Below are 23876 nucleotides of genomic sequence, written 5' to 3'. Positions count from 1 at the left end.
GGTTGGGTCCTCGCGCGCCTGCCTCTTGCTCATTGGTCACGGGGGGCTTCCAAGCTTGGCGCCTAGGCCTAGCCGGGCTTGCTGGGCTTGCTGGGTAGAGTACAATAGCGCGAAATCCCATCGAAATCTTGGCTCTCGTGCATTTCCACCACGATTTTTCTTGACCCGCACACGACACGACACGCCTTGTCTTTTGCTGCTGTCTCCGCCAATTATACAGCTTGCATCTCTTCTAGAGCCGTCTTCCCCACCACCAAGTATACCCGCAGAGTCTATTCACTTTGTTCACACGAACCAACATGGGCGACACCCTCGAAGTACGCTGCGCCCCTTCCCCGCCTCCCATGCCACTCCCACTAACAACAATTCCCAGGAGCGCCTCAAGAGCCATGCTCGGGCGTTTGAAGGCCTCATGTCCCTGATCCCCGCCAAGGACTACTATGGCAAAGACGAGAGCATCACCAGTGTACGCTCTCACCGTGTTCAAGCGCCCATGTCGTGTCGTGCTGACCCTTGATGCAGACACAATGGCAGAAGAAGAAAAAGCAGACCCTGGAGGAACGCCAGGCTGCAAAGAGAGCCAAGCTAGACCCAGCTTTCCACAAGTCAGCCAAAGACGTCATGGACGAGAATGCGCGAAAGCGGAAACGTGAGATCGAGGGCGAGGTCTCTGGTGAGGAATCCTCTGAGCTCGACATGGACATTGTCAAAGAGAAGCCTCTAGAGGGCATCAAGAGCAAGGCCAAGAAACAAAAGAAGGCTGTCGAGGCCCAGGAACCGGCGAAAGAGGAAGAGGATGAAGGACGCGCTCTGACCAAAGCCGAAGCCAAGGCAGAAGCCATAAGAGAGAAGCGTAGGGAGAAGAGAAAAGAGCAACAGCTGAAGAAGCAGGAAAAGAAGGAGGCAAAAAAGACCGCCGAGGCTGAGTTTAAGCATCTTGCCGCCACGGAGAAGCCCGAGGCAGACGAGGACGAGGTCGAAGACGATGATGCGTCTGAAGATCAACACGAACATCCAGATGATCGGATACAAGCTCTCGACGTCAGTGGCCTTGTCGATGATGCTCAGTCTACTGCTCCTTCCACTGCCGCCGAGTCAAATTCATCTACAGCTTCAGTCGATTCCGCTGCTACATCAGCATCATCGCAGGCCCAGCAGAGCGAGGACGGCCCTGAGAAGAAAGCAAAGAAAACCTTCAAGCTTGACGCACAAGCCCAGGATGAGTTCAGGGCGCGACTTAATGCAAAACTTGAGGCAATGCGTCAAGCGCGCAAGGCAGATGGACCTGACGGTCGCCCTGCAAGAAACCGAGCAGAGCTCATCGAACAACGGCGGAAGAAGGAGGCCGAGCGAAAAGCAGCAAAGAAGGCCAGTCGTCAAGAGGCAAAAGAGGACGAGGCCCGGCAAAAGGCAGAGGAACAACTCGCGCGCATTCGAGGCGGTTCCGGTTCGCCGTCAGTGTTCCCTGCCAGGTCACCAGAAAGCGAACGCAACTTCAACTTCGGCAAAGTAGCATGGGACGGACAACAACTCGAAGCCAACCTCTCCGGTTTCCTCGAATCCAGGAAGAAGAAGGGCAAGTCAGACGCCAAGACGGCATTGGAAGCTGCTCAAAAGAAGCAAGCCCGCCTAAATGGTCTTGATGAGGAGAAGCGGAAAGATATACAAGAAAAGGACCTTTGGCTTGCCGCAAAGAAGAGAGCACAGGGGGAGAAGGTCTTGGACGATGTAGGCCTCCTCAAAAAGAGTCTAAAGCGCCAACTCAAGCAGAAAGAGAAGAGCAAACAAGAGTGGAAAGAGCGCCTAACCAACGTCGAGCACGGCAAAGAGGCCAAACAAAAGAAGCGTGAGGAGAACCTTCGGAAGCGGAAAGAGGAAAAAGGCCAAAAGGGCAAGAAAAAGGGAGGAGCCAAGAAGCCTGGCAAGAAAGTCAAGCGACCGGGCTTTGAGGGCACATTCAAGGCAAGGTAGAGGACGCATCTGATATGTGCAATCGACGAACATAGTTTGGGCGCTGGGGGTTCAATCGGGTTGGACACGTGGAACAAAATTTTGGACGAGCATTTTGGCGTTTGATACCATACTATGGCAGCATGTATCTGAGCGTTAGGAGTATGTAGTGCTTGAATATGATGATGTCTTCTGTTCTACATCGCCTTTCCCTACAACTACCAGACTACATTATCATACTCGTGCCGTGCATGAATAGAAAATATCCCTGGCCTTCTCGTTTTTTTTTGGTAGAAAGATTTGCTGCTTGCGATTGACCCATTTATAATGTCTTGGAGAGGGTTGAAATATTGGGTATAGATTCAATGCACTGTGGCAGCCGTTGTATCGTATACACTACAAAGGAAACTTGCGACGGCTGTACCAGCCCTAGACACTGCGCTTATATTTACACACCTCAGACTGATCGACCAAGCCCGTCTTACCTGTAGGGCGCATCTGCACGAGCAGCTGCGGCTAGCTCAGGCTCCCACTTGTCACCGTTCGAGAGCAGTTTCTCCTTGTTGTATAGAAGCTCTTCTCGGGTTGTAGTTGCGTACTCGGTATTGGGTCCTATTCTCTGTTAGCTCAGTACGGCATGTGTCAGGGACTGAAGGAACATACCCTCCACGATGGCATCGACGGGACAGCTCTCTTGGCAAAGACCACAGTAGATGCACTTGGTCATGTCAATATCATATCGGGTGGTCCTCCTGCTACCGTCCATGCGCTCCTCAGCCTCGATTGTGATCGCTTGTGCAGGGCAAATAGCTTCGCAAAGCTTGCAGGCAATGCAGCGCTCCTCACCCGTGGGATACCGTCGCAGAGCGTGCTCGCCTCGGAAGCGGGGGGAGACTGGGCCCTTTTCGAATGGGTAGAAAATCGTGTACCTCCAAACATGTCAGAATCTCCATCTCGTGCCCCATTGCCAGCGCTCATCCGGCCACTACACATCACTTACGGTGGTCGAAAATACTGCTCTAGCGACACATACATGCCGCGGAACATCTCTAAGAGCAAGAAGTACTTGCCCGCGCGGTCCAATGCAGCTTCACCCTCATCCCATCGCTTGGGCCGGGGTAACCGAAAGCCTGGTGGCGGTGGGCCTGCAGGAGTGGCGGCTCTCGAGAGCGTGGTGGAAAAGAAGGCGACGGTGGCGGGCGAGGGGAGGCGTGCAGACGCGAATTGCGAGGGCCGTAGGAAAGGTGCGGCTGGGCGGCTGCGTGCCAGCATCGTCAACGGCTTGGTGCTGGCCATTGTGAGCGGGTGTCGGTCGCTGGCGGAGTGGGTGGTTGCTGGCGGTCGCGGTTCCGGAGTGTTGTGAAGCTGGATTCTTGAAGGTGCTGGTAACGGAATCGCTGCGATTGGCTGGTTTTCGATGACGGCAACGACGACGAGGGGGGCAACTTTGCGATCAAGTCAAGGTGTAGGAAAAGGCCTTCAAGACGAAAACAGTAGTTTACGACTCACAACGGTAGGTCTATTCTAATTGTACTTGGTGTTTTTCAAGGTGCACATGCACAGTAGACGCCCTCGCTGTGCCACTCCTCTGTCTGGCCAGCTGACTAAGGCCCTAGCTCGAAGTTCTCCAAACCTCTTGTCGACATCGACATCACCGCACCCACTGACTCCACCATCCCGCCCCGACACGCTTCAGTCTCAGCCACCATGTTCCGAACAGCGCTCCTCCGATCCGCACGGTCAGCCGTTCGCGCTGCACCAAGATGCCAGGCCTCAATGGCTCGCCCCATTGCGCGCAGCTCTTTCCTCCAGCCCAAGCAAATTACGCCCTCTGTATACTTCCAGGCCGCACGATGCTACTCTGCAAGCGCCGGTCTATCGCGGGATGAGGTTACTGGCAGGATAATGGATCTGTTGAAGAATTTTGACAAGGTAAGGACAATGCGATCGGAGGTGGGGAACATGGCTAACATGAGATGCAGGTCACGGATGCGTCAAAGGTACATACGCACACCCATCGCCTCTGAAATTGTAGAATCGGAATGCCTAACAAAGACATCCCAGCTCAACGCCGAATCGCACTTCCACAATGACCTTGGTCTCGACAGTCTTGATACCGTAGAGGTCGTCATGGCAATTGAAGAGGTTTGTTGCCATGTCATAGCGCTCCGATAGCACATCTGACGTTATGTAGGAATTCAGCATTGAGATCCCCGATAAGGAGGCCGACGCTATCCACAGCGGTACGTCTTGAGATTTGGTTTGGGAACCCACAAACGTACTGATACCTCCATAGTCAAGCAAGCGGTGGAGTACATCCTCGCCCAACCTGATGGTAGGTCTCTTCGAGAAACAACGCTGTTTACTAGTCAGTAGCTAATTATGAATACAGCCCACTAGATAATGTCCGCGAAAGAAAGTTGAGGATGGAGAAACATGAATGTGGGTCTGGGTAGTCGGTTCTACCGGCGTTGTCATATGTCTGCCTCCTTGTAAAATAGTCGTCTGGGATGGCATCCTGTACTCTCGATAGAATTGATGCTATCCAATTCTCATAAGTGCGGCGCACCATCTGTTGTGACGCTAGTCTCTCGTGGCACTTTCAGCCTTGAGCACAACCTTGGAACCCGAACTGAAGCGTGCCTGAATTGTCTTGGCACCAGCGAGCCACCACCTGCAAGGTTTCTGTAGAGGACAGGAACACAAGCAACCTCTCCCACTTTATTTTGCACCCGCGACTTTGCACAGGGTAGAAACTTGAGACCCCCTTTTCTCTTACTTGTTGCCAAATTCGCCGGGCTTACTCATACCATCTATATTGAGAGTCTTGCAACCTCCCGCCGAACGCGCATGTGCCGCCCAAGCGCCTCATCCCTGCGCTCATCGAGGAGCATCACCCATAATTTCAGCACAACACCGTTTCCGTTCCACAATCTCTCCTAAATGGCATCGAGCTCTGGTCTGACGCGCCGGAGAGGAGGAGCGGGCGCTGCCAGCAATGGCGAGGACGAAGGCAGCCGCGTCAGCTCGCCAGCACCGAAGCGCAACGACGACAATCGCGCCCCCGAGACGTCGTACGAAAACTCCGAGAATGGCCACAAGATCGCATTCGATCCGCGAGATATCAGTGAGAGCGCAGAAAGGAGCAAGCAGCCCAAGCTGACGCTCATGGAGGAAATCATTCTCATGGGCCTCAAGGACAAGCAGGTGCGCAAGTCGCAACCGTGGCATATCAGATACGGGGCTGATCTTCGAGTATAGGGATATCTGTCATTTTGGAACGATAACATCTCCTATGCCTTGCGAGGATGCATTGTCATAGAGCTGGCCTTTCGAGGTCGAGTGAGCATGCAAAAGGACTCCTCGCGGCGGCGATTTCCCCTGGCAGACCGGGTCATTGAGGTCATTGACGACACACTTACCGGCGAAGTGTTACTGGACGAGGCACTGAAAATGATGAAGTCGAGCGAGAAGATGAGCGTTAATTCCTGGATCGACCTGATGAGCGGTATGTTCGCCCAGATATGGTGATCTTGTCAAAGCACACGTTGCTGATATACTGCACTCAGGAGAAACATGGAACTTGATGAAGATTGGCTACCAACTGAAACAAGTACGCGAACGATTATGCAAAGGCCTCGTCGACAAGGGCATCCTCCGCACCGAAAAGAAGAACTTCTTACTCTTCGACATGGCCACACATCCTGTTGCAGACGGCGGCGCAAAGGAAGAGATTAGGCGCCGGGTCCGAAATGTGCTCACGAACCGCACTGTCGTTCTTCCTGGCAGCCAATTCTTGCCAGAGGAACTCGAGTTCAGAGTGCTTCGAACCGTCACCATGGTCTGCGCGGCGTATGCAGCCAACGTGCTGGAGAATGCGTTGACTACATTGGGACACGAGGCTCGAGAACGCGCGTTTGCTCAAGTGGACGAGTTGCTGGCAGAGTATTCGCAGTGGCCTTTTGCAAAGCGACAAGGCGGCTCACAGGGCGTGGGTGCCAACCTGGGACAAGTCATCGCTGACGAAGTGAACGGAGCCAAGGACAAGGAATTGCAACTCGAGGTGAGTGTCCGGCGTAGGGTATACGGACTCGTGAGAGCAATACTGACAGGGTACCCAGGTCGTCGCTGCTTGCTTGAGCGTGTTCACGCGACTGGATTCACTTCTATGAGCACAGTGGTACACCAGTTTGGCAATGATCATCTCAGGATGGTAGGGATGCACGTTAGCTTCGTTATATGTTGTTCACAAAGGCTACCTTGGGTGACTTGAATCCACAGTGTCTAGGGCCGCCAAAAAGGGACGTTCAAGGTGCAGGCTCGTTGGGAGCTCAAACGGGATGGGGTCAATGGGGGATGGGGTCGATGGGGTCGAGAGCTCGCATGCTTGTAGGTATCCGAGCTGTCAACATGAATCACCTAGGCAGGGCTATACATGGTGCTGGACCACTCTCTCTACACCCCCTCTGGTCAACGTCCAACGAGAGCGGATGGATGGCGTTCTCTTCGTCTGCGTGGGCGGGATTCCTCTCAGAATACAAAGTTTTAGTTGACAAGCTTGTTGCGAAACCATGCCAGCTGACAGCACACGAGCTGCGTGAACCTGGTTCTAAGCACCACCTAGAAGGGTGCTGGACTGCCTGTTGTAACCCACCTGGGCAGCGTCATTCCTGGCGGGCTTGGCGTCACGTGGGGTGAATGCACGTGAGCGTGCATCAAGTCGAAGCATGGGCGTGGAAAAAGAGACAGCCGCAGCGCTCGTACAAATAGTAGCATAGTGAAGTGAGGTGCTGCAGGGCCGTGTTGAGGAGACCGACCATGTCACCAGCTTTCCATGTTCCCTTCTTCTTCTTCTTCTTCTTCTTCTTCTTCTTCCTCCTCCCCCTCTCCAACCTTGAGGTCGCCATGAATGATATTCTGCTAGGCAGATGGGCAGGCTCGGCGCTTGGGGGGGGGGAGGGGCGGCGGCGGAACAAGAGGCGCCAAACCAAACCAAACCAAACCAAATGGCCATGGACCGACCTCTGCCTGACACACAACACATCAAGTCCCTCCCGAGCTTATCCCTCCGCCGCCCGACCCCTCATTAGGTACCTTTGTACCGTACCGGTAACAGTGTTTCGCCGATTCGGGACTGCCAATCTTTCGCCGTCTGTCGAGAAGAGAAGGCCTTGCGGACGGGCTGCTGGCACTGCGCGCTTGAACTACCCGATCGGCAGTTCCTGCCCTTCGACAGCCAAACAGAGGCCCAGCCCAGCCCTGTGACCTGTGACGACGCGCAAAATTGCATGGTTGACTGTTGACTGCCTGTTCCCCAAAAAGGTACGTGGATGGTGGATGGAAAGTGTTTGTGCTGCATCGTGTTGCGATGGCTTCGACAATGGGCCCGTGTTTGCAGGCGATGGACGCGGTACTGGCTGCTGGCTGCTGCTGCGCTGCTGGTGCTGTCCTCTGTCCTCTCTGCCCTCTGCCCTCTGCCCTCTGTCCCGCCCGCTCCCCCCCCCCTCCCTCCCCCCTTCTCCGTTCTCTCGCTCTCGCGGCAGGAGTCGCGACGAACCGTGGGACGCCCAACTGACGCACTTCCCCCTCTCCCCCCCTTAGGCGCAACAAACAGTCTCCTTCCCTCTGTCCATGCCTCGGCCCTAACGAGATACGCCAGAAGCAGGTCGCTCCTGCCGCGCGCACCCTTTCTTTGATCGCCATGCCTTCCACCGCCTCCGCCTCCGCCGCCGACTCGCAGCCTCCCGACTCGTCGCAATCCGTCTCGCACAGCGCGTCCCTCAACGGCACCAACAGTGAAGGCGCCGTCCAGCCGGCCAATGCTGCCGTCAGCACCAATGGAACCGACAGCGCGCCCGGCGACAGCGACGCGATACGTGACAGCAAGCAAAAAGCCAAGGCCGTCATGGCAGCCTCGGGCGTAAACCTCACAGGCGCACAAGCTGCCATGCCATCTCCAGACTCGACCGAGCCCATCAACGGCGCGTCGCCCAGTCGCAAACGGTCGCGTTCAGGCACGCGCAAGCCGTCCCACAGCCCGACCCAGGACGAACTGCCGCGCCCGATCGCCTCGCAGAAGCATCTTCTTGACCGCTACATTGCACGCGACCTCTTGGACAGCGTCAACAAGTACGAGCGCAACAAGCACTCGGAACGAGTCTACAGCGAATTGAACGACTTGCGCCACTTTTATCGCGACGAGGTCTATCCTGTGCGCCGACTGACACCTGGCGCAATCTTTGGCTATGGATACGCCGGATATGGCAACGGCGTGACCGACGTTCCTCCCCCTCGAGACCCTCGCGCGCCCCCGCAAACTCACCTGCTGTACCCGGAGAGCGCCAAGCGCGCAGGTCGACGTCTTGCGCCACAGTTGAAAGTGGATAGAGAGAAAGGATCGCAGCAAGCAGAGCAGATTGAAGAGCTGGTACCGGTACGACTGGATATCGAGTTGGATCGCCTGAAGCTCCGAGATACATTCACCTGGAACTTGCATGACCGCGTCACGAACCCCCTCCTCTTTGCGCAGACACTCGTCGAGGACTTTCAGATACCACCAGAGCTACGGCAGACTGTCATCCAGCAGGTGGATCGCGAGATCAACGAACAGCTGCAGGACTACTACCCACACGCCTTCTTCGATGATGACCCGCTGGATCCCTCGTTGCCCTATTCCGCCTACAAGAACGATGAGATGCGGATATTGATCAAGTTGAACATCACCATTGGTCAACATACGCTTGTGGATCAATTCGAGTGGGAACTTAACAACCCTTTGAACCAGGCAGAGGATTTTGCAAGACAAATGGCAGCCGATCTTTCACTGTCCGGAGAATTCACCACGGCCATTGCGCACTCAATTCGAGAGCAATGCCAGATGTTCTCAAAGAGCTTGTACATCACAGGCCATCCATTCGACGGACGGCCTGTGGAGGACACCGACATACAGGACAACTTCCTGACATCGCCTCTGCCGTCTGTATTCCGACCCATGCAGTCAACCAAAGACTACCAACCGTACCTCTACGAGCTCAGTAATGCCGACCTGGAACGAGCCGAGTTGTCGATTATGCGTGAGCAAAGGCGACAGAAGCGCTCCGTCAACCGACGTGGAGGACCCGCGTTGCCAGATCTCAAGGATCGTCAACGGACCGTTCGTACGCTGGTAGTGTCTTCTGTGCTCCCCGGAGCAGCGGAGACCGTGGAAGAGAGCCAGCTGTTCAAGGCAACGCGCAAGGTAAAGGAAGGTCGCCGTCGGGCTGGTGAGGGAAGCTCAGATGAATCGGACAGTGATGATTCTGTGATGGAGTCACCCGCACCAGCAACGATGACTGGCGGTACAGCTCGAACACGTGGTATGCGGGGTGCTGCTACGGCCGCACAAGCTGCCATGAGATCCGCAATTGGGCGATCAGCAACTCCGGAGATCTCTGCGCTTCAGAATCATCACGAGACCAGGACCGCAAGACAGATGCGATACGAAGCGCGCGATGAGAGCGTTTCGGAAGCCAACACTTTTATCGTAAAGCTTCGCATATCACCAGCGAAGCTTAGGGAGTGGCAGAGAAACCCAAAGGCATTCTCCAAGACTGCATCAACGCCGATGATGGCACCTGCACAGACACCATCTCGAAGTACACCCACCGCAAACTCGATGCCTCCCCCACCCTCACCGGCCATGCCTCCTCGGTCTACCCCTGCGGCTGAAGCTTCCCCACGGCCAACTTCGACATCTACCCCGACTCCTCAAGCCCCGAAGCAGTGGCAGTACAAATACAATGGCTCTGTAGAGGCAACATGGCCGAGCCCTCCCACATCCCAGCATGTAAGTTCAACATTTTTAAATCCTGAGCATCTCTGATTGGTCACAGCCTCCACCGGCACCCTGGGTCCAGCAAGCGTTAGCAGAGTTGCAGGAGAGACATCCAGAACATTTGTTCGAGCCAACTATGCGCTACGTTGTCATGAATGAGGCCTATGTCAACCCTGAGACGAAAAAGACGGAATCCAAGGCCGTCAAACAGGACAACCTGGATGATTCGGCACCACTTCCACCAAACCACAAAGCGTATTTTCTTCCGCGCATACGGTGCTTGGACTGCCCCGGCAAGCTGTACAATGCAGGACCAGAGCAGACAGTCAGCAATTTCGAGTTGCACCTCAAGAATCGTCAACACCTCAACAACCTGGGGAAACGAAGAGGAACAAGTACTTGACCGTAGCGCACAATCGTATCAATCACCTATTCAGGCAGGCAACAACGCGTGGTTCCGTCTACCGGTAATGATCCGGGTATTTTTCCGGAGTCGTGGCAGAACTCCTTGTATAAACAGCAATCGATTAAGCACGTGGTGGCAGCGCATAGTACAACGTGCCAGTGATTTGGCGTTCTTATTTGTCGGCTAAGAATTGGAAAGCAGTAGCCATGGACCCCCTTGTTAACCGTTGTACTCTTTTTGGATTACTCACAGCTAGATAGCGGAGCTCGTTGCAATATCCAGTATTCATACCGCTACTATCTCTCTCCCACTGCTTCTCATGTAAGGTTTGTACCATGTATAAAGAGGTTGGACCTTTGAGGGCAACGTAATCTTGTGCACCCATCATCTTGGGGCTCGACTCTGATCCAGGTACGCTACGCTGTGGAGCTGACCTACCTTTCGATATCATTTTAGCATCCATTGTATTTCACCAGCTCCCCAACCCCCTCAGTACCATCATAATCACGTGTTCGGCTACCCGGCAATACCTCTGGCCATTATTATCATTCCATCATGCATTTCTCCGCCGCTCACCCCTTCTTCTTCCTCGCCATTTTCATAGCGCTCGCCATGCGCGTCAACGCCACCCTCCCGATTCGCATGCTAACACACAACATCCGCTACGCAGCCTCTGTACCTTTCATTGGCGAAAAGCCATGGCCAGAACGCAAACAACTCATCCTCAACCAGCTACATTACAACACCCTTCATAATCCCGAGGCCTTCATCTGCCTGCAGGAAGTGCTTCATGAACAGTTAGTTGATATCCTCGCTGGTCTTGGCGACGAGTGGACGCACATTGGCGTTGGCCGCGACGATGGGAAAGAGAAAGGGGAGTACAGTCCGATAGTCTACCGTAAAGGTGTATGGGAGCCAACGACCTGGCAAACAGTATGGTTGAATGAAGATGGTTCGATTGGAAAGAAGGGCTGGGATGCGGGTAGTGTGCGTATCCTGACCGTTGGCACCTTCAGGCACCGTGAAAGCAAGGAAGTGATTGTGGGCATGAGCACGCATTTGGACAACTCTGGCATGATTGCGAGAAGAGAAAGTGCAAAGATTATATTGCAGACTATTGACGCTGTCACGGCGACGACGAATCTTACAAACAGTAGCTTTGGGGTTCGAGACAGACTACCCTTCTTCCTGAGCGGAGACCTCAATTCCGAGATCGATGGCGAGGCCTACCAAATTCTGAATAACAGCACAGCTAGCACTCAGGATGCAAAAGATCTGGCCAAGTGGAGGTATGGCGACACGAATACGTTTACAGATTTTGGAGACAACGAGAAGCGGTTTACGTTGATTGATTTTGTGTTTGTGGGGCCGAGGGGTGGCACGAATTGGGATGTTGAGGGGTACAGTGTACTGCCTAATAAGTTTGAGGATGGGGTGTTTTCGAGCGATCATCGGGCTGTTGTTGTGGATGGAATTTTGAGTATTGGAGGCATTGAGGGGAAATGGAATGGATGGCTCCAGAGGGGGACGGGAGTGTGAAGGATATGGGGTAGAAGGACGGAGATTGACTCCAGTAGTATGGTGTTGTAGTTTTTCTCTCACAATCAGAGGATTCATGGAAATCTGAAAGGCGGATTCAAGTGCACCATCCAACGAAGACCAAATATTGTTGTTGTAGATCACTGTCGGAGACGAAAAGAGATGCTGTCATTTGGGTCCAAGATGCTGGCTAGACCACAACTACCTATAGCAGTAGCCAATATACCTAATTACTCAAAGCAGAATACCCATCACAAGCCAGTCTCCCGGATCGGGCTTGGCTGCATTCTCATGGCAGTGAGAACAGTCGTTGTCCATAGTCAAGTCAAGTCTACGGTCGTCATTGGGCTTTAAGCGAGCTGGCGAACCCCTCAGTGGGGCACAAGGCTCAAAACAACAGCTGCTACTACCCACCACATCGACGACGCACCACGCCCAGATCAGTCTCGACGTCGGTCTCTTCTTCTTCAACTTACCTCCAAGATGGCCGAATCAGCCCCCACTGGTACGTGCAGCTTCCATGCAATGTCCATGACAGACCTCTTACTGCCATTCCCATCAGTCGGCCCTCGAATTGAGTGAGCCACCCTTCACAATGACGGCAGCTGACATGCTATGTACGACAGACTACACTCTTGCCAACCCCGATACTATCACCAAATACAAGGTTGCTGGCGAAATCTCCCAGAAAGTCCTCAAGGAGGTTTCAGGTGCGTTCGGAATCGCGCCCAGGACCCATGCGGTGCCCAATCGCACACAAATCGCAATTAACACGATACAGGATGGATTGCTGCCGACGCCAACATCGTCGAACTCTGTGAACGCGGCGATGCGCTACTTGCTGAAGAGGTCGGAAAGGTCTACAAGGGCAAGAAAGTGCTCAAGGGCATCGGACACTGTACCACCATCTCCCCCAGCTCCTACATCACGCCATACACGCCGCTCAAGTCGGACGTAGAAGAGGCCGCTACGACACTCAAGGAAGGCGAAGTTGTCAAGATCCAATTAGGTGCTCAGATTGACGGCTTCTGCACAATCGTTTGCGACAATGTCATCGTTGGTAGCTCAGGCGAGGTCACTGGGCGCGAGGCCGATTTGATTCTAGCTACACACTATGCGAACGAGCTTCTTCTGAGGCTGATGTTACCCCCTGGTTTAGTCGCACACGGCGATGAGGAGGAGCAAAAGAAGGCGTCTACCAAGAAGCCCTACACCCAGAGCCAGATTACCACCATGCTCGAGAAGGTCACCAAGGCATACGGCTGCAATCTAGTTGAGAGCACCACCATCTGGCAATTCGAGCACAACGAGATCGAGTCCAAGAAGAAGATCATCCTAGCGCCCGGTGAGGGTGTAAGGGGTGAGGGTCTTCCTGAGGTCGGCGAAGTTTGGGGTGTCGAGATGGGCGTCAGTCTAGGAAGTGGCAAGGTCAAGAGCAATGGCAACAGGACTACTCTGCACCGACGTACGGGAACCACCTACCAGCTCAAGCGCCCCTCTTCAAGGGGTCTTCTTTCCGAAGTTGTCAAGAAGTTCGGTACTTTCCCCTTCAGTCTGCGACAACTTGAGGACGAAAAGTCTGCCAAGGTTGGTGTGGTGGAGTGTGTCCGTGGTGGCGTCCTCCGCCAGTACGAGGTCGTTGTGGACAAGGACAGCCAGCCCGTAGCTAGGTTGTTCACCACTGTTGGTAAGTCCTATCACAACGATCACTTTATATTCTACATGGCACGCATGACATTTGAGCTTCATTGAGCGCATCTCTGGAATGCCAAAGTGTGCTATAAGAACCCCCCACACCCTGTTTTCAACTTCTGCATAGAGCACAACCAACTGACTATGCTACAGCGATCACTAAGAATGGCATGCAGCGCTTAGCTCAGCCTGAGCCTATCGATACTGAAAAGTACAAGTCTGACAAGAAGATTGAGGATGAGGAGATTCTGAAAATCCTTGAACAGCCTATTGGAAAGACATCGACCAAGAAGAACAAGAAGAAGAAGAAGAAGCCCGCCAAGAAGGCCGCTGCTGGCGGTGCCGCAGAAGAGGCAGAGGAAGAGAGCGGCGATGAAGAGTAAGAGCATCGCGGGCGGGTGCTGTGACAACCCAAAAGCTATCGGACGTGATTTACGACTGATCCATCCCTGAGATGTACAACAGGAGGTCACTCAGATCTAGATGTGGGCCGCCTCTTCAGTATGGAGGGATCACCAAGTAGTCGCAATAACAGTCCTAAAAAAGATCATACAAAGCTCCTACACTGCAAAATGATACTCTCGCGTTCATGCCATAGATAGCTGGAATCACTCTCCTGTAGAGCTAATCCCCTGTCTTGGTGTGCCTGCGCTGATGGCCCACTTTTCGTGGGTGGCGCGCCCAAGCGATGGTGTCGAAGTGTTGAAAAATGACCCCATCCTGACTTGCAATCCTGACACATTGGGTCAAATCATGTGTAAGGCTCATAGCATGTCCTACTAGCAAGTATTAACAACATCACACCACCCAGCATTCACTAGGAAGATAAGTTAGAGGAAGGTTACAAGTCTGTCAAAAAAACATCAACCCCTGAATAGACATCACCTATTGTCCTGCTCATTCTCTGATTCGATTGGCCTAGAGAAACCTGCAAGCTATTGTCCTTGGTTAATAAGAAGAAGACAGGCTTGAAGCTCATGCGCCCCAGATAGCGGCAAGGTGAAGGTGAAGGTGGTTCCTCACCGGGAAAAGTGGAGGGCGGCTTATATAAAACACCCCTGGCATGATTGTACGCCAATACCATTGTAAATCGACACTTTGAACACGAGTCAACTCGTAAACGAGTAGATACTCGCATACCTGAAAGTTTGGTCAGCCGACAGGACTGTTTTTCTAGGCAGATAGACGACGAGGATTGCGTAGGGGGCTGACATAATAAGAAGAGGTGCAAGTCCGAGCGTCGCCCTCGAACAACCTTGTTCAACTTCACTTCTGGACGGCTCCACCACCAGCCACGAGCAACGGGCACGGGCTTGCGGCGCGAAGAATTCTCGGAAGATTCGTGGAAGTGAGTGTGAATACGTCTCCCCTTTCCAGCTGCATGCGCTTACTGTACAATAGCTTCGCCATGCCGGCCCTCCGCAAGTCTGCTCGGGACCGCGACCCTCGCTCGCAACACCACCGATCCAGCACCACGCCATACGCCTCACCCACCGGCACTCCAAGCGAGTCAGCCCACGAGAAGAAGCAGCGATCGATTACAGAGTGGGCTGAACCGCAACCGCAGACACTAGCCCCCTCCTTTGAAGAGCACGGATTTGCGCGGCACGGCGTGCTAGAAAACATGGCCCCCCTGGGCGTTCCTCCAAAGGCGAGGGACAAGCAGCGCGCCCGCAATCTGGACGGCGTGGCCCCTCGCAACTCCTTTTTGGCCAAGAGCAGCGCAGTTTTGGGTGATGAGGCTGCGTCGACGCCAGAGGTGACGCCCGCGCCCGAACTAGAACCTGATGATTCTGAACGCCAGGACGAGGAAGAGGTGCCAGCAGAGCTGCCCGTCTTTCAGGAAGAGGACGACGAAGATTATGAGCCCGCAAAGGCAAAGAAGAAGGCGCGCCTGTCCAAGACGCCTGTCAGGGGCAAGACTCCTGTGCAGAAGACGCCCGTCCACACCACCAAATCACCTCTCAAGAACGGCCACAGCAAATCCATGTCCGTGTCTGCAAGCCCCGCAGTGCAGGCTATTCAGGTCGTAGAACCTGCAAATGTCACCGCACAGCGCCTGCTGATTGCAGTGAACGAGGCAGTCTCTCGTGCGAACAAGGGTAATGAGCGTCGCGTCGGTCTCGCCATTATGCGCGTGTTCGAAGAAAGCAGAAGCAACACGCTTCTTGCAAGTTCAATGGACGCCATCATCAACCAGAAACCCACGGCTGAGCATTGGACCACCTTCCGCTCCTGCATCAAGCGGGCCAAGAAGATTGAAAAAATGAAAGCTAGGATGCAACAGCACGATCGCTCTGATGGGCGAGCAGCCGACGCTCGTGGTGAAGCGCGCTCCAGCCACCGGCTCTCACCTAGGGCCAGCAGCGAAATTGTTCCTGACGATTCCGTCTCCGCCGTTCACGATTTGCAGTACCAGCAATCGTCTTCCACTATGGCGCCTAAACTGGGCTCAACAAGTGATTCGCATAGGGCGTTACAATCTGCTATTGATCAAACCTCCTCACTTGATCCACTCCACCCTTTTAGCACAGCTCCCACGTTGCCGGCTGCAGACTCCTCCGCAGAGTCAACTCTGAGGATGCCTTCAAAGTCGCCGCGAAAGCGACCATCTAAAAACGAGGCCCTTGCGCAGGACACGACTATTGACGTTGATGGTGGGCTGTCTACTGCAGCACCAACACCTCTGGCTAGGACACCAGATACTGGTGGTAGCGATTCTGAGCTATCGGATGTGAACGAAGAAATCGTCCAAAAAGGCCCACCAGAACTGCCTCAACCAAATAGCAAGAGCGCTACTCCTGTTGCTGCAGGCGTCTCGAAGAAGGGCAAGAATCCCGCGAATGCTCGTGCTGCGAAGAAATTAAAGGGCAGTGTGGGCAAGGCCTTCGGCAAGCCCACGAGCAAACAACAGCCACCCACTGCCGAACAGATCGCAGAGGACGAAAGGATTTGGGCATTGCGCAAAGAGTTGGTCGACCAGCAACCAATTCGTAAACTCGATGGAATTCCGCCTCCTCTGTCTGACGTCCGATTTGACGACGAGATCCTCGAGACTGAGTCCTTAACTGAGTCGCAAATCGCAGTAGGCCCGCCTGTCCACTTTGATCAACCGCGACGTGCTGGACGCGTCCCTCAACACGGTACTAAGCGACTGCGAGAGGACACATCGCGAGTATCATCGCCTCAGCTCGAGTCGGCGGCAGCAACACGACCCTCAACACCAGCTGTTGGACCAGCAAGTAAACGACTGAAGCTCACCAACGGTCAAGCTGCTAAAACCAAGCGATCGTAAGTCCCCTGTGAATCCCTTTCTCTTTTCGCCATTTCTTGTCGCATTTCTACTTTGACGCATGTACCCGCTTGAGGACACTGCTTCAGTGTCGACTCAGCACGCTTGACGTGTCAATGTGTTTTCACCTATTTGCATCACACGAACCCACATATCTCATCAAATCATCAGCAAGGCTAACTATTACCTGCACAGGCCGGTCAAAAATCGTGAACAAGGTCCTGTTGCTGGTGTACCATTTACCAGTGGTGGCGGTTCGAGACAGCTGGGGCCTGATGACAATGACCCAGTAAGTGCCACTCTTTTTCCCGATGCATCCAACCACACCATTCCTCTTCCACCACACAACCCATCAACAACATTCACTTCTTTTCATCACCCAGCACAAATGCTGCTCGCCACAAACATTCCTCCGCCCAAATTTCCATATTCTCCACCGCTTTCTGTTGTCTCTTCACCTCTAACAGAATGCCAGAACTCGCCACAGTCAGAAAGCGATGACTTTTGCGCTGCATGTAGGGGTGCAGGCGAGTTTGTCTGTTGCGAGAACTGTCCACGTGTGTTTCATCTCCTTTGCTGCGATCCGCCGCGTACCCAGGTTCCTGATGGCGCCTTTTATTGCTATGAGTGCAATGCGAAGTTGCCTGTTTCCGAAGAGTCCGCCGCAGAGACCTATCCCAGCCTTGGGCCACTCTTCAAATCACTGGACCGCATCAACCCCCGCGCATTTGCTTTGCCCTCAGAAATACAGACCTATTTCGAAGGTATCTCTGCACGACCAGATGGCTCGTATTTCGAGGACGTCAAGAAGTTTGCACTGTAAGTGGCGTGACGCGTCCCGTCGCGTTGTACAGAACTAACAGGACAACAGATCCAAAAACAGTGGCTACGGTTATCAACGACCTGACTACACTAAAGTGATTGACAATGATCACAAGGTCGTATTGTGCACGCACTGTGGTGTTTCCAGTGAGCACAAGCGCCAGATGCTCAAGTGCGACTTTTGTAACGCGTACTGGCACTTGGATTGTGTTGACCCGCCGCTCGCTAACCCGCCACACATCAGCCTGGAGGCATCTCAGCGCGACGCGTGGAGGTGTCCACGCCATATTGAGAATGATTTCCGCAGCGGACTGCTTTTGCAAAAAGACCTGAATGAGCAGGGTCACGATGTCGAAATGGATGACGCGCCGCCGGCTCGCGTCCCACGTAAACTTCGGATGCGCAAGGATCCTCAGATTATTGAGCCTACGTTTTCGCGTGGTATCCAAAACAACGGTCTGATCGATATCATTAACGATCCTGATGACGACACTGATGGAGAGGGCAACTACGTGTTTGGCACTGATGACGCGAAAGATCTCAATTCAAAGGTGTTCCGTATACCCGAAAAAGGCCTCATCCTGGACTTCATCAGCAAGGTGAAGAGGTATGCATCAGCCCTCATTCTTTAATCATTACAGTCACTAATTCGTCACGCAGTGGTCGCATTGCTAAGAAGAAGCATCACGCGCAGAAAGTTTCAGAGACTGCTGAAGCTCAGCGCAAGCAGTCCATGAACAGCTTTCTCGCTCGCCCAATCGAGCAACAACAAGCAGCACTTCACCTGACCCAGCTGGCGAAGAAAGATTCGCACGACTTGAGCGAGGGCAAAGTTTCTGCACTCCTACTCAGTCTTACTGTAAGACTCCTCCCTCCCTTTGCCCCACTTGCGTTGTTTTGTTCAATCGGCGCTAATACGTGTGAAACAGTCCGAAGCTCCCCCGGATGTCATTACTGCCCTATCCAACGCTGATCCTCCACCCCCGTCTGATGAAGAGCGTGCACAGCTTTTACAGCTGCAGCAGTTGATCCAGCGTCGCCTGGGAGCCTGAATGATGTTGGTGTTCGCATCACTCGATAAGGTCCGAACGTAATCTCCAGCTACTAGTGTTGCTGGTGACGCCACGATGCACTTGGAGTCTTGGAACGCGATCTGGCCCATTCACCAATAACACGGCATGCATGGCCAATACGCTGTCTCCCCGAACTCTTCCCCGACTGCGACCAACGGATTATATTCCTGAGTTTGGATTTATTTTTTTCGGAATCAGAAAGCCCCGCGCCAATGATTTGATAGTCCACCCATGCGAACAGTGCCCCGATGCCCGACGGTCTCCCCCCTTCTTCCGCCCGCGAACATGCGCCCCATCTCACTTCATACAAAATACAGTTCCGTCCTTTGTCTCTGGTATAGAAAGGAGCCCTTCAGCACACACCCCGTGGAGGACATTTGTACGACGCGCGCACTTTTTTGCGCTCGCCATGTCTAATTACGTCGGTTGCATCTTGCACCAGAGTCCCCCCCCCCCCCCCATTCGCTGCTACACGAATCTGCATAGCGAGGAGTTTAACAGTTTTATGGCATTCTTTGTAATCATTTCTGTAATGCTTGGGTTGCCCTTCTTTACCCCTGGTCTTTTCTTGAGAGCTCTTTTGATGGAAGAGAGACATACAAGGAGGGAGAGGGAGAGCGAAAGAGCTTTTCTTACCTGAATGGACGTAGCAACTTACCGCTGGGTAACACGTCTATTTGTGTTTGTGCTCATGTTTTTGCCTTTTTGCTTTTTCCGCTTTTGTTTGCTAGCAACGAGGTGTGATTCATCTTTCCCCATTCCCTCCACCACACCTCTTCGAGAGGCTCTTTGCGAGGGAGAAATGGAATTCGACTTGTACAGCGAATGGGCAGCCGGGGAATATTGGCGGGCTTTTTTATCCTATTTTTTTGAGCTTACTTTCAAACCTCCCCGGGTGGTTCCGGTTGGAATATACGAGGCCAGAACTGTTGAATTTGGGGGTGGTTCCTTGGTCTCTGTCGCATAGGCAAAATGTAGTTTTAGGCCGGATGGTCGGATGGCGATATGGCGCGATAACGAGGGGCAAGTATGCTTATCAGAATGAATGGGCAGATGTTTGGATTCAGTTGAATTTGCTTGCTTGCTTGTGTACCGCCTGTGCCGCCTGTACAAACGTAACAGCTACCCCATCCAGCCCCTCCGTCTTGGGAATATTCGCAGTCTTGAGTCGTTTGACATGCACTCGTCGATAGCGCAGCTGCGTACTTTATCTACACAGTATAGCTGGAAAACCGCCACGTTACGGTACACAGAACGAACCAAACCAAACCAAACCAAACCAGAACAAAACTTACAATATCTATGCCAAAGTATACATACCATACCCGACTTCAAATATCATACACCCCCGGAACTTATGCCAGCAGTGCAACCGCACATGCCCGCGTAGCTGTTCTGGCGGTCAGACCTTGTCCCAAGTGTGACGTGTAGGATGCAGGGGAGAGAGTAGCGGTAAGGATGGGTACAGGGTCGGGGAGTGCGGATCGGATCTGGGGGCTAGAGTGAGTGATTAGGTGAGCACTGGGTATGGGTGGGGGAGACGTGTGTATACGGTAGGGAGAAGGAGGGTTAGTTTGGAGAAGGCGGGTGTGGAATGGTGTGATTGGATTGATTCACTTGTACTGGGTAGTTGCGGGGTGGGATAAGACGACGGTTATTCCCATCTTACCAATCACTAAATTCGAGACCGTGCTGGTGATGATATTTGAGACCAGGCTAGATGAGTTGAACATGTCAGTCACGTTGTGCAGAGCAGGAAGGGAGTTTGTGATTTCAAAGTTTTCTTCATTGGGTCTGTCAACATGGGGGTTATTCCATCTACCACGAGCAAAAAGAAGAGCACGAGGAAAACCGCCGAGCGAGGCCGATGTGAGAAATTACAAGACTGTATGAACAGCGAGAGATATGGCTTTGGTCTCTCTCTCGCTTGATCAAGGCTTGCAGCGCCCAAAGTAGCGGGGGTACAGACAGCAGTCACGAACGGTATGTTGTTTGCAGAGCCAGGCGAGGAAGCGCTCAAGACCTAGCCCGTAGCCTCCGTGGGGAGAGGAGCCGTATCTGGGATATGTGTTAGTATGATATGGGGTAAGTGAAATGTGTACAAGAGAAAAAGGAAGGGAGGGAGACGACTTACTTCCTCTGATCAGTGTACCAGTAGTAAGCCGCGGGGTCGATTTGCTCCCTTGCAAACGCCGCCATCAACTCATCGTAATTGTCCATTCTCATACTTCCTCCTACAATCTCGCCGACACCGGGCATCAAGCAATCCACACTCTCGGTGACGCGCGCGTCGTCCTTGTCCTTGAGCATGTAGAATGCCTTGATGGCGGTGGGGAAGTGAGTAAGGAATATGGGGCGGTTGATAATGTCCGTCATTCTGCGCTCTGCCGCTTCCGCAATATCGTCGCCGAATTTGTGGGGCTCGCCGTCTTCGTTGGGGATGTTGTGTTCGACGAGCCAGTCGATGGCGTCTTGGTACTTCATCCGCTTGAACGGGCGTTCTGGCATGCGGAACTCTGGGTTCAGGTCCATAATGTGCTGTTTGATGACGGGATCTGACATTGTGACTTCGAGGACCCGACACATGACTTCTTCCAGGTGGGTCAGCAGGTCGTCGAAGTTGATGTAATCAAGCTCGGCTTCAATGTGCGTGTATTCAGCAAGATGGCGACGGGTCAAGGACTTTTCGGCGCGGAAAGACTTCTCGATACAGTAGACGTCACCCATGGAAGGGAGACAGGTCTCGAGGTACAGTTGGGATGACTGTGTAAGGTATGCCTCCTCGTTGTAGTAGCCGAATTTGAACAGCGTGGCACCACCTTCAACTTGGGTCTGCACCAACGCTGGAGGGCTGACCTTGCGCAGGCGCAACTCCTTGTAGACTTGGTTGAAGGCGTACTCGACGACGTCACGGACAATCATGACCTTTGAAGCAGTCTCTCCACGTAGAGTGAGGTGTCGCAGATCCAGGAGTGTCGCGTGCTCAGTGTCCTTGGAGACCCTGTTGGTAATGGCGTCGTCACCACCTGCTGCCTTCCATCCGGGGTGAATTTTGTAGAAGTCGGCGTGCAGTTCGCGGTCGTTGGGTGCATGCGCACCAGCTGGTATCTGTCTCAGCTCTCCCAAGATTTCCATGCTCGACTCTCGGGTCAACGTGAGCGCATCGTAGGTCTTTGCAAGGTTGCCTGTGAGAATGACTTGCATGTAGCCATATCCATCTCTTAATGTGACAAACATGACGTCTTTCTGTCTTCGCTCACGGTGGACTCTACCAAATACCCTCACGCGGGTACCCTTGACATCCTTGCCGTCGCCCAGGGTGATCTTCTTCGGGTCGGTGTCGTCAAGCTTGATCTTGACTGCCTGTGGCAGGCTTTTGTCCTCTTCTAGCACAATCTTCCTGGCCTCGTCGAGAACCTTGTTACGAGCAGCATCCTCCTTACTACGAAGTGCCAACAGTTCCTGCTCTTTCTCGGCCTTCTTCTTCTGCGTCTTCGCAAAATTGACAGCCTTCTTCAGCGCTGATTTCGCAGCATCCTTCCATTCCAATCGCGATGATGCATCTGCACCTTCCGCAACTTCACCAGTAACGCTCTTGCGCGTCTTGTATGTTGCACTCTCGCCGCGTATGTATAAAGCGTATCCCAGCGACTTGTACGGTGCGTTTTCGTCACCAGTCTGCTCTGGTGTATCCTGACCGACGTCTTCGTCGACGTAGTAGGTAGCGTCCGCCATGGCGATTGCAATTCGTGTGGTGGATCGAGTGGAGTGTGACTGTCACTTGTTACGTTGTTGTCGCCCCGAAATTAACTTTAGTTATTGAGGGGCATTTGGAGGGGTCTGACTCAAAGTATCCGTGCGCTGTGAAGCACTCCAGGTATTTATCGATAAGACGAGATTCAACATCACCGCCATGGCACAATTGAGCCACACGGGTAGAATTGTGCGTCAAAGTGTAAGTCGCTTATCATGGAGCGCCTAATTTGTATAACATGGGCTTTGTCGGCTTTTCTCATTCATATCAGTCATGGTCAGGAATAGGGCTCATCGGACGAGATGAACGACTAGGTACCGGTACCCTACCTCCAATGGGTGGTGACCTCCGCCATCCTCAATCTTGACTTGCGGATGATATCATGCGACACTACGAGCTGATTGATACTACCGTTGGCCATCAATTAGCTCTTACCTGTTCCTCACAAACGGACTTTCAGGAGGACTAATTCCGCGCTGACTAACGAAGTCGGCGTTCCAGTCCGACATCGTACGAAACTGTTGCAACAGTACACTTTACTGTCCCAGACTTCTTTGATATGCTATCAGCCTTTTAAGTTCTTGAAATCTCGACATTCCAAATATGGCTGACCCAAGTCTCTACACATACCCCTCGCCCCTAGAGGGTTACGAAGGCCTTGAGCCTTTGCCAAAGTCAGCATTCACCCTACTATTTCATATGGACCCACAAGCTGTTTGGAGGGCGAATAGTCCTTGACATCAAAAACCTTACTGATAGACACCCAGGGAGAAAGCCGAAGACGGTAAGAGTTTCGTCAATCCGCCGGCTGAGAAGAAGAGCGAAGCCTATACTTCTTTCACAGCTCCTATTACGAATAGCATCAGGGGAGGTTTCGAGTAAGCTGATCGATTGTCGTACCGTACTGGTTCTTACAGACTTCAAGCATACACATCTACTTCATCCAAGAAGACAAGGAGCAAGCCAAGTTCGCGAACGAGCTGTGGGAGCGTATACGGCGAGAGTGTAAGACTCTTGAATTTGCCCAGAGACTTATTGTACCTATGACTGACATCACAGTCCCCGAGTTACGTATTTACAAAATCTGGGACCATGCTCAGGGTCCGCATCCACTGCCAATGTTTGAGGTCAATCTCTTTACGCCAGGTAAACCACGACACACGACTTTTGACAGCAATTATTGACATTTAGTAGAACAGTTTGGTGCCTTCATTCCCTGGCTGGTCATCAACAGAGGACCACTATCAGCACTCATCCATCCCAATACTGGAGATGACGAGAGAGATCATACGCAGAGGGCCACGTGGATGGGGAACCCGCTTCCACTGAATTTGAAGAGGTTTAAGAAGCAGAAGGCTCAAGTTTGATTGGCTGGCAAAGTATAAATGTAGATGAAGTCATGGATATGTGAGGGCGCAGTGATTTTGTCTGGAATACAATCGGATAATTCCCTTCTCCTGAGATAGATCTAGATGTTTGCGCTTTGGTCTCGTGGCTGTTTATGTTTTAGCCGTCAATGCTGCTCTTGGACTCTT

At 53.0% G+C, this 23876-nt stretch overlaps 12 protein-coding genes across 12 annotated transcripts; 8 read left to right on the top strand and 4 right to left on the bottom strand.

Annotated features, from left to right (window-relative positions):
- Window positions 1–14: 14 nt before the first annotated feature.
- On the top strand, window positions 15–2121 carry IAQ61_006777 (uncharacterized protein). Its single transcript, XM_003845619.2, has 3 exons — window positions 15–317; window positions 374–466; window positions 523–2121. The coding sequence occupies exons 1-3, from the start codon at window positions 300–302 to the stop codon at window positions 1969–1971; spliced, it is 1560 nt and encodes a 519-aa protein (XP_003845667.2). The 5' UTR covers window positions 15–299; the 3' UTR covers window positions 1972–2121.
- Window positions 2122–2431: 310 nt separating this feature from the next.
- On the bottom strand, window positions 2432–3246 carry IAQ61_006776 (uncharacterized protein; the record flags this gene model as incomplete). The annotated part of the gene is made up of 3 exons (XM_003845618.1): window positions 2432–2562; window positions 2614–2879; window positions 2951–3246. The coding sequence occupies 3 exons, from the start codon at window positions 3244–3246 to the stop codon at window positions 2432–2434; spliced, it is 693 nt and encodes a 230-aa protein (XP_003845666.1).
- A 121-nt stretch (window positions 3247–3367) lies between these two features.
- IAQ61_006775 (uncharacterized protein) lies at window positions 3368–4350 on the top strand (the record flags this gene model as incomplete). The annotated part of the gene is made up of 7 exons (XM_003845617.2): window positions 3368–3463; window positions 3574–3882; window positions 3933–3950; window positions 4015–4095; window positions 4145–4193; window positions 4247–4285; window positions 4343–4350. 7 exons carry the CDS (start codon window positions 3368–3370, stop codon window positions 4348–4350), a joined length of 600 nt encoding a protein of 199 aa, XP_003845665.2.
- Window positions 4351–4630: 280 nt separating this feature from the next.
- Window positions 4631–6122, top strand: VPS74 (Vacuolar protein sorting-associated protein 74; the record flags this gene model as incomplete). The annotated part of the gene is made up of 4 exons (XM_003845616.2): window positions 4631–5157; window positions 5212–5458; window positions 5520–6013; window positions 6072–6122. Exons 1-4 carry the CDS (start codon window positions 4894–4896, stop codon window positions 6120–6122), a joined length of 1056 nt encoding a protein of 351 aa, XP_003845664.1. The 5' UTR covers window positions 4631–4893.
- Window positions 6123–6665: 543 nt separating this feature from the next.
- Window positions 6666–6857, bottom strand: IAQ61_006773 (uncharacterized protein; the record flags this gene model as incomplete). The annotated part of the gene is made up of 1 exon (XM_066097309.1): window positions 6666–6857. One exon carries the CDS (start codon window positions 6855–6857, stop codon window positions 6666–6668), a length of 192 nt encoding a protein of 63 aa, XP_065952786.1.
- A 794-nt stretch (window positions 6858–7651) lies between these two features.
- Window positions 7652–10166, top strand: IAQ61_006772 (uncharacterized protein; the record flags this gene model as incomplete). Its single annotated transcript, XM_003845614.2, has 2 exons — window positions 7652–9775; window positions 9822–10166. The coding sequence occupies 2 exons, from the start codon at window positions 7652–7654 to the stop codon at window positions 10164–10166; spliced, it is 2469 nt and encodes an 822-aa protein (XP_003845662.2).
- A 175-nt stretch (window positions 10167–10341) lies between these two features.
- Window positions 10342–10632, bottom strand: IAQ61_006771 (uncharacterized protein; the record flags this gene model as incomplete). Its single annotated transcript, XM_066097308.1, has 1 exon — window positions 10342–10632. The coding sequence occupies one exon, from the start codon at window positions 10630–10632 to the stop codon at window positions 10342–10344; it is 291 nt and encodes a 96-aa protein (XP_065952785.1).
- Window positions 10633–10724: 92 nt separating this feature from the next.
- IAQ61_006770 (uncharacterized protein) lies at window positions 10725–11708 on the top strand (the record flags this gene model as incomplete). The annotated part of the gene is made up of 1 exon (XM_003845613.1): window positions 10725–11708. The coding sequence occupies one exon, from the start codon at window positions 10725–10727 to the stop codon at window positions 11706–11708; it is 984 nt and encodes a 327-aa protein (XP_003845661.1).
- Window positions 11709–12191: 483 nt separating this feature from the next.
- On the top strand, window positions 12192–13783 carry IAQ61_006769 (uncharacterized protein; the record flags this gene model as incomplete). Its single annotated transcript, XM_066097307.1, has 4 exons — window positions 12192–12213; window positions 12335–12418; window positions 12490–13395; window positions 13554–13783. The coding sequence occupies 4 exons, from the start codon at window positions 12192–12194 to the stop codon at window positions 13781–13783; spliced, it is 1242 nt and encodes a 413-aa protein (XP_065952784.1).
- A 680-nt stretch (window positions 13784–14463) lies between these two features.
- On the top strand, window positions 14464–18566 carry IAQ61_006768 (uncharacterized protein; the record flags this gene model as incomplete). The annotated part of the gene is made up of 8 exons (XM_003845611.2): window positions 14464–14469; window positions 14621–14748; window positions 14802–16691; window positions 16888–16981; window positions 17168–17511; window positions 17564–18121; window positions 18175–18373; window positions 18444–18566. 8 exons carry the CDS (start codon window positions 14464–14466, stop codon window positions 18564–18566), a joined length of 3342 nt encoding a protein of 1113 aa, XP_003845659.2.
- Window positions 18567–20518: 1952 nt separating this feature from the next.
- IAQ61_006767 (uncharacterized protein) lies at window positions 20519–22322 on the bottom strand (the record flags this gene model as incomplete). The annotated part of the gene is made up of 2 exons (XM_003845609.1): window positions 20519–20645; window positions 20722–22322. 2 exons carry the CDS (start codon window positions 22320–22322, stop codon window positions 20519–20521), a joined length of 1728 nt encoding a protein of 575 aa, XP_003845657.1.
- Window positions 22323–22944: 622 nt separating this feature from the next.
- Window positions 22945–23708, top strand: IAQ61_006766 (uncharacterized protein; the record flags this gene model as incomplete). The annotated part of the gene is made up of 5 exons (XM_003845608.1): window positions 22945–23015; window positions 23109–23219; window positions 23267–23346; window positions 23401–23487; window positions 23536–23708. 5 exons carry the CDS (start codon window positions 22945–22947, stop codon window positions 23706–23708), a joined length of 522 nt encoding a protein of 173 aa, XP_003845656.1.
- Window positions 23709–23876: the final 168 nt, after the last annotated feature.

The sequence above is a fragment of the Plenodomus lingam genome, assembly GCF_022343315.1.
Source record: "Plenodomus lingam strain CAN1 chromosome Unknown contig_26, whole genome shotgun sequence".
NCBI lineage: Eukaryota > Fungi > Ascomycota > Dothideomycetes > Pleosporales > Leptosphaeriaceae > Plenodomus > Plenodomus lingam.
This window is presented reverse-complemented; position numbering and strand designations above follow the sequence as displayed.

Excerpts from the sequence above, each read along its gene's own strand:
- IAQ61_006777 (XM_003845619.2), top strand. Across the intron at positions 467-522 it reads AAGACGAGAGCATCACCAGT|ACACAATGGCAGAAGAAGAA; the intron begins GTACGCTCTCAC and ends CCCTTGATGCAG.